The sequence below is a fragment of the Saxophila tyrrhenica genome, assembly GCF_035928015.1.
Source record: "Saxophila tyrrhenica strain CCFEE 5935 chromosome Unknown scaffold_13, whole genome shotgun sequence".
Taxonomy (NCBI): Eukaryota; Fungi; Ascomycota; class Dothideomycetes; order Mycosphaerellales; family Extremaceae; genus Saxophila; species Saxophila tyrrhenica.
Window position 1 is genome coordinate 673,696 of NW_027041745.1, and position 17,864 is coordinate 691,559.

The 17,864-nt window shown below is 55.8% G+C and overlaps 7 protein-coding genes across 7 annotated transcripts; 3 read left to right on the forward strand and 4 right to left on the reverse strand.

The window, feature by feature from the left end:
- Positions 1-245: 245 nt before the first annotated feature.
- LTR77_008269 (uncharacterized protein) lies at positions 246-1,979 on the reverse strand (the record flags this gene model as incomplete). The annotated part of the gene is made up of 4 exons (XM_064805502.1): positions 246-414; positions 467-648; positions 702-809; positions 861-1,979. 4 exons carry the CDS (start codon positions 1,977-1,979, stop codon positions 246-248), a joined length of 1,578 nt encoding a protein of 525 aa, XP_064656607.1.
- A 385-nt stretch (positions 1,980-2,364) lies between these two features.
- On the reverse strand, positions 2,365-3,648 carry LTR77_008270 (uncharacterized protein; the record flags this gene model as incomplete). The annotated part of the gene is made up of 1 exon (XM_064805503.1): positions 2,365-3,648. The coding sequence occupies one exon, from the start codon at positions 3,646-3,648 to the stop codon at positions 2,365-2,367; it is 1,284 nt and encodes a 427-aa protein (XP_064656608.1).
- Positions 3,649-4,174: 526 nt separating this feature from the next.
- On the forward strand, positions 4,175-5,513 carry LTR77_008271 (uncharacterized protein; the record flags this gene model as incomplete). Its single annotated transcript, XM_064805504.1, has 3 exons — positions 4,175-4,254; positions 4,303-5,228; positions 5,278-5,513. 3 exons carry the CDS (start codon positions 4,175-4,177, stop codon positions 5,511-5,513), a joined length of 1,242 nt encoding a protein of 413 aa, XP_064656609.1.
- A 45-nt stretch (positions 5,514-5,558) lies between these two features.
- LTR77_008272 (uncharacterized protein) lies at positions 5,559-7,480 on the reverse strand (the record flags this gene model as incomplete). Its single annotated transcript, XM_064805505.1, has 2 exons — positions 5,559-7,286; positions 7,340-7,480. The coding sequence occupies 2 exons, from the start codon at positions 7,478-7,480 to the stop codon at positions 5,559-5,561; spliced, it is 1,869 nt and encodes a 622-aa protein (XP_064656610.1).
- A 949-nt stretch (positions 7,481-8,429) lies between these two features.
- LTR77_008273 (uncharacterized protein) lies at positions 8,430-9,305 on the forward strand (the record flags this gene model as incomplete). Its single annotated transcript, XM_064805506.1, has 1 exon — positions 8,430-9,305. One exon carries the CDS (start codon positions 8,430-8,432, stop codon positions 9,303-9,305), a length of 876 nt encoding a protein of 291 aa, XP_064656611.1.
- A 181-nt stretch (positions 9,306-9,486) lies between these two features.
- On the reverse strand, positions 9,487-12,027 carry LTR77_008274 (uncharacterized protein; the record flags this gene model as incomplete). Its single annotated transcript, XM_064805507.1, has 2 exons — positions 9,487-11,667; positions 11,689-12,027. The coding sequence occupies 2 exons, from the start codon at positions 12,025-12,027 to the stop codon at positions 9,487-9,489; spliced, it is 2,520 nt and encodes an 839-aa protein (XP_064656612.1).
- A 2,779-nt stretch (positions 12,028-14,806) lies between these two features.
- PHM7_1 (phosphate metabolism protein 7) lies at positions 14,807-17,639 on the forward strand (the record flags this gene model as incomplete). The annotated part of the gene is made up of 2 exons (XM_064805508.1): positions 14,807-14,851; positions 14,919-17,639. The coding sequence occupies 2 exons, from the start codon at positions 14,807-14,809 to the stop codon at positions 17,637-17,639; spliced, it is 2,766 nt and encodes a 921-aa protein (XP_064656613.1).
- Positions 17,640-17,864: the final 225 nt, after the last annotated feature.

Here is a 17,864-nt window from a genome sequence, read left to right on the forward strand (position 1 = left end):
TAGTTTCGACGTCGGGATATCTTTCAGCAAAAATCTTCGTCGGCTGCATGTTCCTTCTTGGAGCTGCTTCAACCTGGTCGCTTCGTTCTTGGAAGATATGCGATACTGAGAAACAAGATCTGGCTAGTACGGACGGTCATGCCCGGAACTTGCTGTGGCTGACTCCTCGGAGGCTGTTCATGAACAAGCGAGTATGAGCCGGAGTAGTTCGCGCCGGCGGTCCAAACCACTCTGTTGGGCGGCGTCTAGACTGCATGGACCTTGACGTGGACGCCTTTGCTATCCGCACGAACTTCACCCAGGAAGAAATCGCCGGAGTAGTCGATATCACGTTCCTTCACGACGTCGTGCAACTCGAAATCAAATCGTGGAACAAGCGCAGCGAGAGCTAGGTAAAGCTCGGCCCAAGCGAGACTGGCCAGAATATCAGCGACTGCAGAATGGAAGACAGGTTCACTGGCCGTACTTTACACCCTGACACATCCTTGGACCTTTGCCGAATGGAACAAAGTAACGCTCGAGGTCCAGTCGAACCTTCTCCTGGCCGTCATTGGTTGTTTGCAGCCAGCGAGCAGGCTCGAAGTTGTCCGGATTCGGGTATATGGTAGGATCTTTCAGCACGTCGTACGGCGAGAGGCTGACTGGAGTCTGTAGACGTCAGTGACAAGCGGGGGTCTTGAGTCGATGGATAGTGCTCTAACCATGGCTGGGATGATCCATCTGTCATACTGCAACGGCGTGTGTGGCTGCAGAGGGAGCCGTGAAGTCACTAGAGCACTGATGCGGAGACTTTCTCGGATGATGGCTGTCTGCTATAGTTTAGCATAGCGTCCTAAAGCCGCTGGGCTAGATAAACTCACCAACCATGGTAGTCGTTCTAACTCCAACAATGTGAGCGCTGAGGCATTCCTATTGGCTCTTTCTAACGCTTCGCGAAGCTCTGCCCTCAGGCGTTGAAAAGCAGGCTCGTCGACCGCAAGGTAGTAGATCGCCCGCGTTAAGACTTTTGCGGAGGTTTCACCCCCTGTAACGATCATGCTGAAGGCTTCGTCTGTCAACCGCTCGTGAAGTCTGTTTGAATCAGGACCAGGGTTCTGATAGACGGCATGAAATATAGTCAACGGCCGGCCACTGTCGTTGAGCATTTTCGCTTCCCCATTTCTCGCAACGGTGTTCAGAAACTGTCGAGCTTTCCCATCCAAATCGTAGTGGAGTTGCAAGAGCACCGCTGCAATTGGATCCATGATTTTCCACACGGACAGCGGTATCTTCAAAGCAGGCTTCATGATGCCAGGAAACTGTTTGACGATCGGAGTAGCCCGAGCAATGCCGTGAGTTGTATGCTTCCAGGCTGCGGCTTTTCCATGATCATCCTGCATCCCGAGGGTTTCACTGAAGAAGTACTGCCCAGCGACGTCAGTTGTGAAAGCGAGGAAAACTGTACCCAGTTCGATGGCCTCCTCGTTCTGTACAGACTTGCTAAACACCTCCACGAGCTTGTCGAGCTGCTGCTGAATCATCGGTATAGCTTCAACCACCGCCTTCCTCGACATCAACGGGTTGGCCGCAGCCCTGCGCTGGCGGTGCATATCATGATCGACTGTGGCGTGCGGGTATACGTCCCATCCAGCAATACCAGCGGCGGGTGGCCATTTGTCCCTTTTGCTCTGGGAGTAAAGTGTTTCGTAGAAGTCTGGATCGGAAATGTGGAGCTCGTCGGGATTGATCCTAACGATGGGTCCGTACTGTCGATGCAGCTCTTCAACGTGGCGCGAGAATTGACCTCCAGGCGCGTTTAGGACGTCGTAATAGAATTCGTACCATTTGGTTGCTGCGGCGAGTTTGGGGCCAGGGAATGAGCAGACTGGATGCAAAAACAGCCGGTATAGGACCAAGCTGACGAGGTAAAGTATTGCCAAATATAGAAAGATCAGGATGAGAGAGGGGAACTTGAGCTCAAGTCGCAGCATGGTCGACATGCTTGCTCGTAAAGTGTTGTGGAACGGAGAAAGCAGAAGGGGAGAGGTTTTGACATAAGAGAAACGTTTGTCTCTGAGCCTGCACATGCAGCGTAATCGACGAGCTGAGCTCTTTATGGTCCCACGGCATATGCTTGATGATGCTCAAGTGTGCATATTCCCACAGGTTGATATGGTTGATCAATGAGCGTATGCACGGCGTTGGAGACGGCATTGTAAGCTGACGTGATCCCGGCGCGAGCGGCATGCTCAGAAAAGCCTCCAAAACGGGACGGATATTTGAGGTGCAGCAATTTGACGATGTATACTGATACCAAGTAATGTCGTCAGTCGTAGGTGTAGGGAAGGCGTGTAATTCTCGAACAGCCGGCCAGCGGCTTGCATCTCAGCTCATGAACCGTTTCGCAAGTCCATGGACTTTCCCTCTCAACCCTTCATCGTGCTTTTGATGATCCTGCGCATCAGGTTCATTAGCCTGCTGGTGATGCTTTGCTTCCTCAGGGTGCGGGACAGGGCGATGATGCGATGCAGAACTGTGATTCGCGCCTTTGCCAGCACTCTTACCACCAACCGACACTGTAAACAGCGTCGGATCCCCTGCATTCACCTTCCCACTTTGATCGTCCCCATCATCGGGTTGCACATCATCATAAGCAAAAGCGTAGCCTTTGCCGTCCAGGTTGTGCTTATGCACGAGTCTCGCATAGTGGTTCGTCGGATCCCTTCGATAGAAAGTGCTCGGTTGAGAAGGCTGGTCTTGCGAATCGAGCAGTGAAGACCGCACAAAGGCTGCAGCAAGCCGAGGGATGATAGCATTGCGAGTTGGCGAGGGACCTGTCGTAAAGGGACCGCTGTTGCACCCGAGCACGTCTGCTGTCGTAGGCTTCCCGAAGACCTCGCCTCCGATCTCGAGCTCGTCCTTCTTGTTGACATGGCCTTCCACTACGCCTGGTCCGGCTTGCGTGTTGATCTTCATCTTCGCTCCAGACTTGTACTTCTGCCACACTTCGTCGATGTGCTTCTCGAAGTAGCCATCGAAGCTGGCGCCGACGGCGTTACCGTGGGTGGCATTCAGAATGCGGATATTTTGGCTACCGCTCTTGACTATCAGCTTGTCCCACGGCTGGTGGTCCTCCTGCGCCTGTGCTTGGAGATCCTGAGCCAGGTCGTCCAGACCGTCAGGTGGCATTCCCGCGACGTACTGAACATCACCGGAAGCTCGCTTCAGGCTGATGGCGATTGGGATCCTCGGTACAAAGTCGACGTACGAGATGTTCGCATACAATTGGGAGCTGTTGCACGTGAACTCCGCGAATCCAAAGTCCACATCGTGGTTTGGATCACTGGGATTGAGAACACTAGGCTCGACCAAAGCATTTCCTGGGTTGAGGAGGAAAGTGAGCTTGCCCACGGCTATCCATATGCGGCCACCAGCAATCTGTGGGACAGTAATCTCGGTGGTGTTGCCAGGTTGTCCAAGCGGTATGGCGCAGTCCTCCTTGAGTGGCGAGCCTATCGAAGGAGGATCCTTGGGAAAGTACAGGTCTTTGCCGTTGGCTTTGAGTAGACATAGCTGGCCGCCGTGCTGGATTGCTATGCCGGTCACGTAGGCATGAATGTTGTTGAGGTCGCTGTCATTCTTCAGCGCGACGCGCAAGGAGTCCGGCATTCTCAGAAGACCAGAGGTGTTGATGAGAGGTTAGGAGCGGCTCAGTTCATCGAAGAGGAGAGATTGTTGTCCGTCGATATCTTTCCCTGCCAGCAAACCTCACGCATATCTTGGAAGTGACGAAGGTCTGCCAAGTTTGAACCATCTCCACGCGGTGGTCATGGCGTGGGAGGTGACTTCCGAACCAGCGAAGAGACTCTTCTTCCATCATACACTCTCAATACGGCACTTGGTCGACAAATGATGACCATGATAACGACGCGCCGCTATATGGCGAAGATGCAAGTCCATGCTGCACGATCATGCGTTGCTGGGCCGCTCCACTGGGAATTTTCATCTCGTCACAAAACTCTGGTGCAAGGAATTTCTCGGAGCCAGACCTTTGAAAACTCCTTGATTTGTTGAGGATTTATTAGGTAGGCAATTTTTCATTTGATTGCTACTGCTACTACTACTTCCCTAAGCGTGGTCTGCGGCTGTACATGTTGATTAATCTTTCTATCCCACCGCAAAAGGATTGTTAGCAATGGCACAAGGACTAAATGGAACGGACGGGAACGATGAGGCTCATGTCCTCTTGATCATCACCGGCGGCACCATCTGCATGTAAGTATGTCAGGACGCCTATACTGGTAATATACTAATCTTGAACAGGCAAGACTCCCCCGACGGTCTTGTGCCTACCAGAGACTTCGCCCACAACTGCCTCAGACCGCATCCAGACTTTAATGAGGACAGTTCGGTATGGGAGTCGACGGAAGTTCGAGACGAACACGGCGGTTCTGCCTTCGCAGATACTCTTCGTGCTCCTCCTCGGACGCCTGCCCTTGGAAGCTACAAGTACAGCGTCTTCGAATTTTCGGATCTTATCGACAGCTCTTCGATCGATGGTAGCCACTGGAGTCTCATCATGAGATGTCTGACGTCCAATTGGGACCAATTCGATGCGTTCGTTGTGCTCCACGGTACGGACACCCTGGCCTATACTGCTTCAGCGCTCGCTTTCATGCTTGGCCCTCTGGACAAGACTGTATTGGTCACTGGCTCGCAACTAAGCATGTACGCACCGCATAGCGATGCCCACGATAACCTTCTGGACTCGATGACGATCGCTGCCTCCTACAAGGTCTCTGAGGTTTCCGTTGTCTTCCACCATCACTTGTACCGTGCAACTCGCGTGACGAAGGTCAGCGCCTTCAGCGTGGCAGGCTTCACGACACCCAACGCAAAACCTTTGGCCAGCTTTCAGAGGCACATTGGCAGACCTTGGAGTGTCTTTGTGCACTCGGACAGCATACGACCTGCCGACAGGTCCAGAATCGCTCACTCAAAGTACGCTTCGATCCGATCAGACAGCGGGCCGACCAAGCTGGACACCAGTCGCGTAGCAGTCTTGAAGGTTTACCCAGGTATTAGCATCGGCCTCATCAGCAGCATCGTCCAGATACCCAACCTCGGTGGCCTCGTTCTGGAAACGTTCGGCGCTGGCAATATTCCTCTCAGCAACGGCAGTAAAGGGCTCCTCGAAATCCTGGCGGATGCTGTGGAGAGAGGTTTGGTGATTGTCTCGGTCACGCAATGTACGATCCTCGCTCCCTCAACTCGGAACATTTTGCTGACACGATGTAGGTCTGACCGGTAGTGTTACGACAGCCTACGAGTCGGCTCGAAGGATGGAGCGGAAAGGCATCGTCACCGGGCTTGATATGACCACAGAGGCTGCCTACACCAAGCTCGTCTATTTGCTGTCTCGAGAGAGCCTTGGCCCGCAAGACGTCGCGAACAAGATGCGGGAGGATCTGCAAGGCGAGCTGACGGCTGACTTTAGGGAGGAGCAGAGGATGAAGGATATGATTCAGGAGTAGTCGCTGCACGTTGTCACCCCTGTGCCCCGACAGAAAACAGCACTCTCACTCTCGATCCTCCGGCCCTCCCTCCTTACGCCACGAATGCAAGGGAACGTCCTCCTCTCGCTCGCCGCCGGCGCCTGGCACCCGAGAGTACTTCTGCTCCTGGAAACTGCCAAAGTACTTCCGGAACATGTTCCTCTGCTTCGCCTGCCACCACATAAAGATCAACACCCCAGTACAGAGACACCCAATCAGAAACGAAAAGATCGGATTGCTAAGCAGCCCACGAGCATGCCACAGCATGTCGTCTTCAAGGTCCTTCAGCCAATTATCCTCCTCCGCCACAGCATCGGCCGTCACGTTCGGATGGGCGTATGTCTTCGTGACGCTGGAACGACCGATGACGGTGCCGTTCTGGTTCAGCGCCTCGGCAATGATGTAGCTCGCGTACCCGCCATATGCGAGCACGGTTTCGAAGCCTAGCCTCTCGACGGTAGAGACGAGGATCTCGACCTGGCCGTTAGCGACGGTGCGGTATAAGTTCCACTGAGCAACTTCGGTCGCGCCGTTCCAGCTCACGTGCACAGCGGTTGTCGTGGAGTTGTTCGGGGTCCCGTAGGCTTGGGAGTGAGCGACGGGCGGCTCGATGGGGTGGCCGACGTAGGAGAACTTGTAGTTGCGGTAAGAGCCTAGCCATTCGGCCTTGAAGCTGGCTTCCATGACGAGCTTGCCGTCAGAGGTGTGCTCGCTTTGCTGCGCCTTCTCAGACCAGCCCATGAAGATGTTGCCATTTTCGAGGACTTGGTAGTTGCCTCGTCGAGGGGCATAACCACCTTTTCCGTCTGGGTGGTCGTATACCTGTATCACGCTCGCGATCATGTTCTTCTCGTCCAGAGCGATGAGCATGCCTCGAGAATTCTCCCATGTCGGCTTCTGCACATCGATACCTTTGGCGTTGTCTAAGATGGACACAATGGTATGCGTATCGTTCTGGGATCGCCATCTGATGTTGTGCTGGCGGGAGAACACCATGTCTTCTCCAATGTGCTTGAAATCCGAGTTCTTGCCTCCCAGTCTCCAGATGATGTGACCATCTTTGCCAGAGATTTTGAAGATGGTGTCGCAGTGGCGAGACGACCAGTAGTAGTCACCCTCGGGCGTCTTGTCGACGGAGTTTGAGTGGATGAAGTCCCAATTATGCTGGCACTTGTTGCTGATGCTCCCATCGTCAAGTGTACTCTCTTCCAAGCCAACTTTGCCGTACGACCGCCAGTCGAAGGTGGTCTCCCATGTGTCCGTATTGTACTCCTCAAACCCGTCGAAGGCAGCTTTACAATGGCCATTGTACCCCACCTTCTTCGATATCTCCTTCGATGCCTCCATCGGATGGCTCTTGATCACCAAGGCACGCGTCCCGTTCTCTACAAAGTTCAACTCATGCGTATTCACATTCCTCGGCGCATCCACATGTTTCGTCTCTGACATCTGGTAGTCCGTCCCAAGTATTACAGCCAGGCCCTTCCCCGCCGACATGAGTGTCAACATCGTCTTCCCTCGTACATTGCTCAGCCGAAAGTCCTCGACGTTGCCTTGTGTGAAGAAGTACGAAGTCGACCCGCTCCATACCAGCTCCCCCGTCTTGCCGTCGTACATGTGAGGACCGACCCACGATCTCTCGGTGTCGACTTGGTTTATGGCTTTGTATGGAGCTACGAACCAGTAGCCTGGCGCGACCTGGTCTTCGTGGTAGACCTTGACGTCCCATATCGGTGCAGCGAGGTCGGGTCTCTGCAGAACCATCAGTCCGACATATTCCTACCTCTGGTTATTCTCATTCCTACCGAGACATAGCGGGCCAGCCCAGGATCATTCGGGTCTCCCTTCGGTTTGCGCTGCTCAAGCGGCTCGTGCTGTTCCAGCGAAAGTACAGACGGAACGCATGCTGACAGGAGAAGCAGGAAAGACAGCGAGAACGACACCATCATGGCTATTGTCCACCCGGAAGTGGCATGCGAGTTTAGAGAGCTGATCAGAGGATAGAAACTACATGCTCATAATAGGCGGCTGACTGAGGTGCAGTGTGACAGGCCTCTCTCGCCTCCCCAATCAGGAAGGACGCGATGGTGAGAGTCGGGACGGGTGGAAGCCGTGGCGTCGCAGATCTCGCCAACGACATCCGAACTCTCTCGCACACCATCTTGCATAAGGTATTCTCGAGACTACGCAGCATCCTATGCACCGTCCGGCAATATTGTGTCGAAGATGCTGTCCAAATTCATGTCGGTCCTGGCCGTTCTTCAGCAGCAAGCTCTCCGTTCACCCTTAGACGTAAACCGGCAATGCTTGCAACACAGTGTGTTCCGGTTCTGATAGGTGTCACAGAAGATGCGTACCACTTCTCGCGGCAGCGTCCTCGAGGAGAGAAGAAGAAAGACTTGCGGACATGGATCTGCCATGCATGGTGCTCTGGAGGTCAGACGAGACGAGACGAAGACAGAGCAACAACTTCTGGATTGGCTATCGCCCTTGTCAAAGCCTACGCGTTAGCGCAGATTCTCGGCCTCTTCAGTCTGACCAGGCCATGGCACCCATCAGATCACAGCCTGTACATCCTCCTTCGGTGGCTGAGTGCTTGCTATTCTGCCTGCGGCTCCACACGGCTACAGGATCATCAGTCAGCACTCAACTTCGTTAGGTATGCGAACGAGATGGAAGCCGTGCCTACCTTTTACGCTATTTTGCAATCGAGCGTCTGTCAGGTAAGTGAATTTCAACAGCCTCTGTACCTTTAGTGTGGCCACCTAAGAGACTTCCCGTCGTTAAAGGTATAAGGACATTTCCTCGTTCTCTTCCCCGTTCTTCGTCCCTGTCCGGCTGCATTCTTTCAAAACCATCCTACGTCCACCAATACCACCATTCACCTCCCTCACCATGGAACCTCCCCTCCTCCCAATTCAAGCAGACATCTACATCCCCCCTCTCCTCCGCACCGCCACCGGCAGCTCCCACCCCAACAAACAGCACTGGTCCCCCATCAGCTGCACCCTCATCCACACCCCCACCGAAGCCCTCCTCATCGACACCTCTCCCACGCTCGACCAGACCTCCGCCCTCGCAGACTGGATAGCCGAAACACTCCTCCCAGGCTGCGAGCTAAAATACTTCTTCACCACCCACGCCCACGGCGACCACTTCCTCGGCTTCCCTGCCCTATTAGCCCGGTGGCCAGACATCCAGCCGATTGCTACAGCCGCGGTCGCCAACGCCATCGAGGCCACATACACGCGAGAAGTTCTGGCGTACTGGCGCAACCTCTGGCCCGACCATCCCATGTCCACCGACACAGTGACCTTCCACCCCCTCCCCGCCACCAACACCCTCACGCTCTCTGGCCACACCCTCCACGCCTACGACGTGGTCCAAGGTGACAGCGAGGCAAACGCCTACCTCCACATCCCCTCCCTCTCCCTCATCGTAGCAGGCGACCTCGTCTACGGCGCCTGCCACGTCTACCTCGCCGAAGCCAACACACGTCAAAAGCGTGACGATTGGATCAACGCGATTGAGCAGATCGAGGCGCTGGGGCCGAAGGTCGTTGTTCCTGGGCATAGAAGGCGGACGGAGGTGGATGGTGCTTGGCTGTTGCGGGGGACGAAGGAGTATATGCGGGTGTTTGAGCGGGAGTTGGCGGTGGCGGGGAGTGCGGGGGAGTTGGAGGAGAGGATGGGGGGGTTGTTTCCGGGACGGTGGGGTGGGTATATACTCCAGCGGAGTTGCGAGGAGAGTTGGGCTAATCGGGAGGTGTGAGAATTGAAGGGGATTTGATATGTAGGTAATACCATTGTAGGTTTCTTTGCTCATCAAAACAACTCGCTAGAACGCCGCGTAATGCACGCGTTGGGTATTCGCGTATTTACACGCTCAAACATGTTCCACACCCCAAAACGCCATCAAGCATCGCTAGTAAAACCACAACCACAGGCATAGGTCAAGCGCCATCCCTCATAGCATCATCCTCTGCCCCGCGATACACCCTCTTGATCGGATGCAACAGCATAGCAGGCAAACACATCCTCCCCTTCCCGCCCACCGTCACCACGCTCCCGCCGAAACTGCTGCCGCCAGCAGGCGCAGCCTGACTCCCATCCGGCTCCCTGCCCGGCACCTCCACTTCCACGCCCTCGTCTTCAAACTCCTCCCCTCCAAGCTCCAGCAAAGGGTTATTCGGAAACTGCTCCTCATCCCCGATCTTCGCGCCCCACCCCAACCACCTCCGATACAGGATCCGCGGGAAATCAGAAGCGTAATACCAACTCCACCCGGCGAAGTTATGCTCCCGATCCTGGTTGTACACGCTATCGCCCCTCTGACCCCATTTCCCCGCCTCCCCGCCATCGGCATTGAACACCGCGTCCATGTACCAAGCCGGCCACCGCCGATCCGTCCAGATCGGATGCGGCGCATAGACCGCTTTCAACCCGTGTTGCAAAGCGACAGTCGCGGGCCACATCTCCGCCTGCATAGTCCGACCCGCGCGGTTCTCGACATGCATGGCGTGCAGCTGGCGGCGGGAGAAGCGGGAGAGGGTGTTGATGTAGACCCTCCGCGGGATAGAAGCGAACGCGGGGTGCGTGAAGCCTTCGTCGATGGGGGAAGTGGGAGAGAAGTGCGGGCGGATGCCGGGGAGGTAGTTCCAGATTTTGTCGCGCATGGTCCAAGTGGTGTGGACGGGGTCCCAGATGGGTTGGAGGGTGATGAGGTCGGCTTCTTCGCCTACGCCCCAGGAGAAGTCGTCCGTGTTCATGGGGTGGGGTGGAGAGCTGCCGATGGGGGTTTGGCGGGAGGAGTCGTAGGGTTGTGGTCCCCAGACGGGTTCCATGGAGTTATTTTTGATAGCAGTTTCGATGCTGGCGTGGGTGTCGTCGAGCCAGGCAGAGTAGGAGCCGTGGGCGGCGGGGAAGTAGAAGCGGGCATTGCGCTCCCAGAGGTACTTTCGTGGCTGCTTTGCAGCAAATCCAGCGATCTTTTGGAGAAAGTGGTAGTGGTTGCCCGTACTTCGTGCGTCAGTCTCCCAGTTCCAGACAAAGTCAAACTGGGGGTACATCTTGCTGAACCACTGCAGAGGCATGAATTGATGCCAATATACTTGCCAGTCGCCGATCTTCGGATACCATTCCTCTAGCATGTACTCGTTCCAGAGGATTGCTATATCTTGCAACTCGTCCGGCACATGCTGCTGGATGATGTCCTTGTACACCTGCTCGTCCTGGTAGATACTGGCGTTCTCATTCTTGACATTCACGAAGAGGAAGACCTGGTACTCGCCACCGGAGAGCAAACTGAGCTCGGTAACCAAGGAGCGGATGTTCTCAATGTCGTTTGATGTGTACACATATCCCTCCCACGACCGTATAAGCACAGCCGTGCGCGAGTGGTATTGCGCACCCTTTGTCCGTGACAGATCATCCTGCGCAAGCTCCAGGTCGTCTTCAGGCCGCTGCTTGCCTGGTCGCCGCTCGGTCGGCTGGCGAGCGTTGAGGTCAAAGCGGCGCTTGTTCTTGAGCAGACACTGATCTTGCAGGTCACCCCACCTCACCAGTTGCCAATTCGGTCTGTTCGAAGGCGGCTCCCATTCCGCAGCATCCGTCAGGTCCTGCTGTCCAAACCCATACGGTCCGAAGCGATGATAGCGATCGAAGCAGTGACTGCTATCGAGCCCAGTGACATCCGCATCACCCACAGCCGCTGCCGGAAACCCATTCGGTATGACAGGGTATGCCTCCACCCAATCATCCAGACTCTGGTTCAGCAGCTTCCCTCTCGCGCCTTCACAAGGCACAAACTCGCCTTTCCACTCCTTCTTCCATGCCTCGCTGTTGTAGTCTGGGTATGGGAGGTATGGAGTCGGTGTGGCGGTCGCGGGATGCTGCTCCTTGAGCTTCTCAATGCCGTTGTTGATGTAGTAATCATTCTCCCACTCGAACCCTTCCCATCGGTTCGGATCGTAGTCGCGTTGGGTGCCGTACCAAGCGTAAGGTGGCCAGTGAGATGGGTAGGCAGGCGGTGTCCACTGGGCGAGCAGTTCTTGGATCTTCGACTGGACAGCCTTGTATGGCTCACTCGACAGCGGCTTGAAGGTGTGTTTTACCGTCGGTCGCGCCTCTGTAGTCTTAGTAACTGTGTTACTCACAGACACGGTAGAAGTCGCAGATAGCTCATGCTGTGCTGTCCTTGTATCCTCGCCAAGCATGCCATCTGCCGGCTCTGTGACACCATGGCTTGCAGAAGTCCATTCCACCGCATCGACCAGCGCATCGTCGTGCCCAGGCCGGGTGGACAAATGCTTCTCTATCTCATGTTCCACCTTCTGCTGCTCCTCCTCCAACCTGCTCTTCTCGCTGGCCCCCGCCACCGACCCCGGCCTGGGCAATCGCGGCAACCGATCGCGATACGGCGAGCTGTTGAGGAACAAGATGACCCCAACGAAGAAGATGCCAGCGATCAACGCCAGCCTCCTCGGGGCAAGCATGCTGTGGCTCCACTACCGTCAAACGAGGGAAGCTTCATAGGTAATCAGGTCCGGCAGCAACCTAGAGCCTGCAGGTTACCGGGTGGTGGGTAGTGGCATGATTGATGAGGAGACGGTAGGACATATGTGCCTTATCACTCTATACATTGAGCACGACAAGAGCGACGAAATGAGGCAGTGGGGCAATTTGGTGATCCCGCTCATGGATGGTGATCCTGTGCCGCATCGTTGACGACGACGCCGGCTTGTTGGTGGCAGCAACGCGGCCGCATCAATAATGAGCACGCAATGGACTACGACCGTTGCTGCGCGAGCGGCTCGGCCCTCGTGAGATCTGTTGTTTCAGATCGATTGCTACCAATGACAACGGCTGTCTCAAAACAATGACGCGCGTTGTGCGGAGGATGGCTCTATGTTCTATTGAAGGGACGCTTCTTTTGCTCCTTCATCAGTTGATCATGTTCGCTCGGCGATACACATGAACGCACTCGAGATGGTCAAAACCCTTGCGGTCTCATCACTAGGAAACGTCGGCCGCTGCTCAGAGGTGCAGATAAATATCACTCATCAACGTCTCGATCATTGTGCCTAGGTAATTGTACAGAGTTCCGCCCTATGCAAGTGATGCTGATGCGACGGATACAAATAGACGGTGAGTGTGTAAACACACGTCTGAGGTGAGATTTGCATTTGAGAAGAGGTTGCGGCCGCGAACTCTGCTAGGATATAGAACTAGTCCGGCCGAAAGAGAAGGTGCAGCAGAAGACATTTCAAATGACAGAAGAGGAGTGGTTCTCAGGCCTATTTCGCTTTCGACCGCCAGAGGAGCCGCGTTTTCCCAGATGGAGAAACACGTCCTTCATCAGCATCCATGAGCTTGTAAGCTGGCCCAAGGGGTGAAGAGCGCACGTCACGCCCATATGAAGGGCCATGATGCGCGCGTATCGTCAGGAGGAAGACACGCAAGAGCAGTTCCAACAGCGACGTGCAAAAGCTTTACCATGCTGCTGCCTTCCTTGGTGATCATGCACCGTCTTCTGACCACTCCGCAGAGAGCCAGCTCTTGCGCAACTTCGTCGTTGGCCAGCGGAGAGGTACCTCCGATAGCAAGCCGCTTGGTTCGCTATGCCAGCCGATGACTCTCGAAGGGACTCAGACATAGGTGTTGGGGGCTTCAGGGCGCTGTTTGGCACCCTCCACCACTGCACCAGCTGAGCCTTTATCCGGGAGCCTGCACTCTTGCTGAAATATTTCCCGTGCAAGGTTCATGCCCACAGCACCGGTTTGCGCGTTGCCGAGCCGTCCTCCTCCTGCTCTTCCTCGAGCTCCTCCCGTTCTGTGTCCGTCATCAGAAACTCAGCTTCAGCTATGACATAAGGATCCTCCATTTCTGCAAGCACCTCAAGACTGTCAAAGAAAGGAAAGCCCTCCACTCTCTTGGAACTCTATTGCCTGCTCGCACTGTGGAGCCTTCAGCAAACCACGCACTGGTCTCATGGCAGTGTGATTCTCGGGTGCCACGATCCCTTTGGCGGCAGGCCAGGGTCGACGACAGGGGGAATAGACATGCTTTGCGTGATGGAAGCACGGCTTGGCGAGTTTCCAGTCGTCGTTGCCCTGCTGTCTGTGAGACGTACACATAACAGCATGCGCAGACGTTGAGAGAGATCTGAGAATCCTTGGGTGTTTTCTTGCATAGGATGACAGCTCCATTGAGACATGCCTTTGCAATTGAGCTGGGTCTTGAAGCGATCAGCAGGGCAGCTTAGCACTTCCAGTGTGCAGAACTTTCAATCAGCAACTCCTTGAATTGTCGCGGGCGGGAAGGACATGGAGGACGAGATGAACCCGACTGTAGGATTGTTACCAAGAGGTCTTCCTTCGCTCCTCCTCCGGCTTCTTCGGTAACTTGACTCTCCGGTATAGAGATAACAGCTAGAGACCATTGATGTCTCGACGTCTGCACGCCACAACTTTCCCCAACGCCTGCCAGCCGAGCAAGCATCGCGCTGCCCGATATCCTGCTACGTTGGTCGATCCCCGCGCACGAATGGAAACTCTGTGTTGCGGCCACTCCACGGGCCCCAAGCACTCGGCGAGAGTATATATGGGGGTGGTGTGAGCGCTCTTAAAGGAGAGCCGCTTTGCAGAGATTGTGTTGATGGGTGTCGATAGAAGAAGAACGTGCAAACAGGGGAGATGAGTGTTCCTGGATGTGGATGTGCTTTGTCTCACATTCATCGAATCTGTAGCCAAATTTGCACGCGATCAGCAGCGTGATCGACATCGTCAGTCTGCAGTCTCTGCCGCCCGTCAACCGGTTTCGCCTGTGGCTGGGCTCAGGGAGAAAATCCTGGTCGAGCTGTGGCGGTAGCGGCTGATCGCATTCCAATGGCCTGGGCCTTCCGTCGACACCGAGGGGCGTCTGCAGAGGGAGGAGCGGCCAAGTCGAATCAGGAGCTGCGAGGCGCTGAAGATGCGGTAGAGGCGGTGGCTTGCAGCTCTTAGAGTTTGCCGGTGACGTAGCTTCATCTCGAATCTAGAACTCAATTCTCAACGGGCGCAAGTGCAAGAAGTGCAGGTGCGACCTCCTACCGTGGCACAAAACAAAGGGAGCCTTTCTTTCTGTGCCCGCTTCCAACCTCCCTACCTCACCTCATTTCTTCCCTTCATCCAACTTCATCACTTACCAACCGCGTCGTTGTTATTGTGCAGCATCCCATCATCACGGCGGTGGATGCTTGACATCTACCACCTGCCCACCACCCTCACCCGCACCATGGCCGCCATGGCCGACGCGCCGAGCGTGTTGTTCGCACGACAGGTGTGTATCCCATGGACCTCACTCCATCACCCCCATTCTTCCACCATTGCTGACACCTCACCTCTAGAGCGGCGGCAATGCCAAGCAGCAGGACTCGCACACGGATCAAGGCTCGTCATTATCGGCGCTCGTGTCGACTCTCGTGCCCGTCCTCCTCATCTCCTCCGTCATCTTCCTGGTCTTCCTCTTCTTGGCCAAGAAGCTCCATCGCGTCTACCAACCACGCACCTTCATCGCCTCTCTTCGCAACTGGCAGCGCTCGCCCAAGCAGTCCCCCGGTTTCTTGGGATGGCGCAAGGAGTACAGCATGCTGAGGGACGACTTCGTTCTCGGCCATGCGTCCATCGACAACTACCTCTGGCTTCGCTTCTTCCGCATGCTCGCTATCATGTGCCTCGTCGGCTGCTTCCTCACCTGGCCTGTCCTCTTCCCGGTCAATGCCACTGGATCTGGGCCTGGCTCAGGCTTGGACATCTTGACCTTTAGCCACGTCCAACCCGGGCCGAGGTACTACGCGCAAGCGATCATGGCCTGGGTCTTCCTGGGCTGGGTCATGTTCATGATCTGGCGCGAGTCGCACTATTTCGTCCGCCTGCAGCAGCATTACTTCCTGTCGCCCTACCAGAAGGCCCGCATCTCGACCCGCACCATTCTCTATGTCAACGTTCCGGAAGAGTTCCGCAACGAGGACGCTGTACGCCGCGAGTACAACGGCGTGCGCAAAGTCTGGCTCGTGACCGTTCCAAAGCAGCTCGCCGACGATGTTGACGACCGCGACACTGCCGCAACCAAGCTCGAGACGGGTGAAATGAAGCTTCTGACCAACGTTACCAAGCGTCAGCTCAAGGCCGAGAAGAAGGGCAATTCTTCATCTCCTGCCACTGGTCCAGGTGGGCGCGGGAATGCTGTCACTGTGGACAAGAAGGACGTACCCACTCATCGCTTGCCCGTTCTCAAGTTCCTGCCCCTCGGCAAGAAGGTCAACACCATCGACTGGGCTCGCAGCGAACTCCACCGCCTGATTCCACAAGTTGCCTCCGACCAGGCCGCCCTGCGCCATGATCGTTCGGAGCCCCAGGGTGCCCTGTTCATCGAGTTTGAGAGTGTTGCTGCCGCCCACAACGCTCTCCAGCAAGCGGGCGCGAAGAGCAAAGCGAAGAGCAAGGTGAAGATGACACCCAAGGAGATCGGCATGACGCCGGATGAGGTCCTCTGGAAGAACGTCATCAAGTCGTTCGCCACGGTGCAACTGTTCAACATTGTCTGCACCGCCTTTGTCTGGTTCCTCTGCATCTTCTGGACCATCCCGGTTGCCGTCATTGGTGCCATCTCGAACATCGACTCGCTGACCGATACGGTGCCATTCTTGAGCTTCATCAACCAGATCCCATCGTCCATTCTTGGTGTCGTCACTGGTCTTCTCCCCGTGGTCTTGCTCGCCGTTCTGATGTTGCTCGTCCCCATCATCATGAACATCATGGCTAAGCTGTTTGAACCCACACTCGGCTCGGCGCAGCTCAAGGTCCAGGGCTGGTACTTCCCCTTCCAGGTCATTCAGGTGTTCCTCATCACCACCTTCTCCTCCGGAGCCGCCGCTGTGGTGGGAGACATTATCGACGACCCAACACAGGCCCCGACGCTGCTTGCACAGAACCTTCCAAGGGCATCCAACTTCTACATCTCCTACTTCATCATCTTCGGGCTCTTGACGGCGTCGCTGCAATTCTTGAACATAGCACCACTGCTGTTCTTCTTGATCTTGGGCAAGATTCTGGACAAGACGCCGCGTAAGCAATACAACCGCTTCGTCAGCCTCGCTGGAGTTGGATGGGGAGCTCTCTACCCCAAATTCACTAACTTGGGCGTCATCGCGCTGGCGTACTCGTGCATTGCACCTCTGGTTCTAGGATTCGCCACAGTCGGCTTCTTCCTCCTCTATCTCGGATTCCGCTACAACGTACTATTCACCCTTGGCACGCAGGTCTCAACCCGCGGCGAATCGTACGCGCGCGCGCTCCAGCAGCTCACTACGGGCATTTACCTGTCCGAAATTTGCTTGATCGGTCTCTTCGCCATCGGTACCAGCAGTACCAACATGGCCATCGGGCCGTTGGTGCTCATGATCATCTGCCTCGCGGGCACCATCGTATGGCACGTCTTCATGAACCGGTCTCTGCAGAAGCTCCGCGACGACCTCCCAAGTGAGGGCTCTGCTGGCTTTATCTCCCAGATGGAGCACCCCGCAGGCGGCGCCGACGCCGAGAAGTACCCCGGCATCGACCAGCATGGCGCTCACCAGGGCTACTCCCACAACCCGCAAGCCTACAACGGCGGCGCAACCCATAACGGCAACGGCGCAACCCACAACGGCCACGTCGACAACGACGGCTACGCGGGCTACGCGGCCGCCAAACCCGAGCCCAACGTTGCCCCCGCTGCGAAACCCGGCATGATGACCCGCATCAAAGCGTTCTTCAAGCCGCAAACAGCCGCCTCTAACGCCATCACGTCCATCTCCCCGCTCCTGAACACGCCTTCCCGCCCGTACACGCGCGAGGAGGAGCAGGACGCCTACGTCCACCCGGCCATCATCTCGGAGTGCCCCATTGTCTGGATCGCACGCGACGCCTACGGTCTCTCCGGCCAGGAAGTCAGGGCGAGCAGGCAGAAGATTGGCGAGGGTTTCGAGATGACGGACGACCAGGCTTGGTTCGATGAGAAGGGCAAGGTTACGTGGAGCCAGGAGGTGGAGAAGGCGCCGATCTGGGAGGATGAGCCGGCGTATTAGACGGTTTCGCGGGACGTTCAACACTTTCTTTTGTTTCGAAGTAATTATGGTGGGGAAGGGATGGTGAGCCACATCGTGAATGCGAACGATATGGACAGGCAGCGAGGCGCTCGTACGGGACAGCTTTCACTGGGGGTGTTTTACTAGAATGGGATCGGGGAACAGATCGTTGTGCTATCATGTGATTGCTAAAGAGTGCAGTCACTACGATGCAGCTGGTAGACA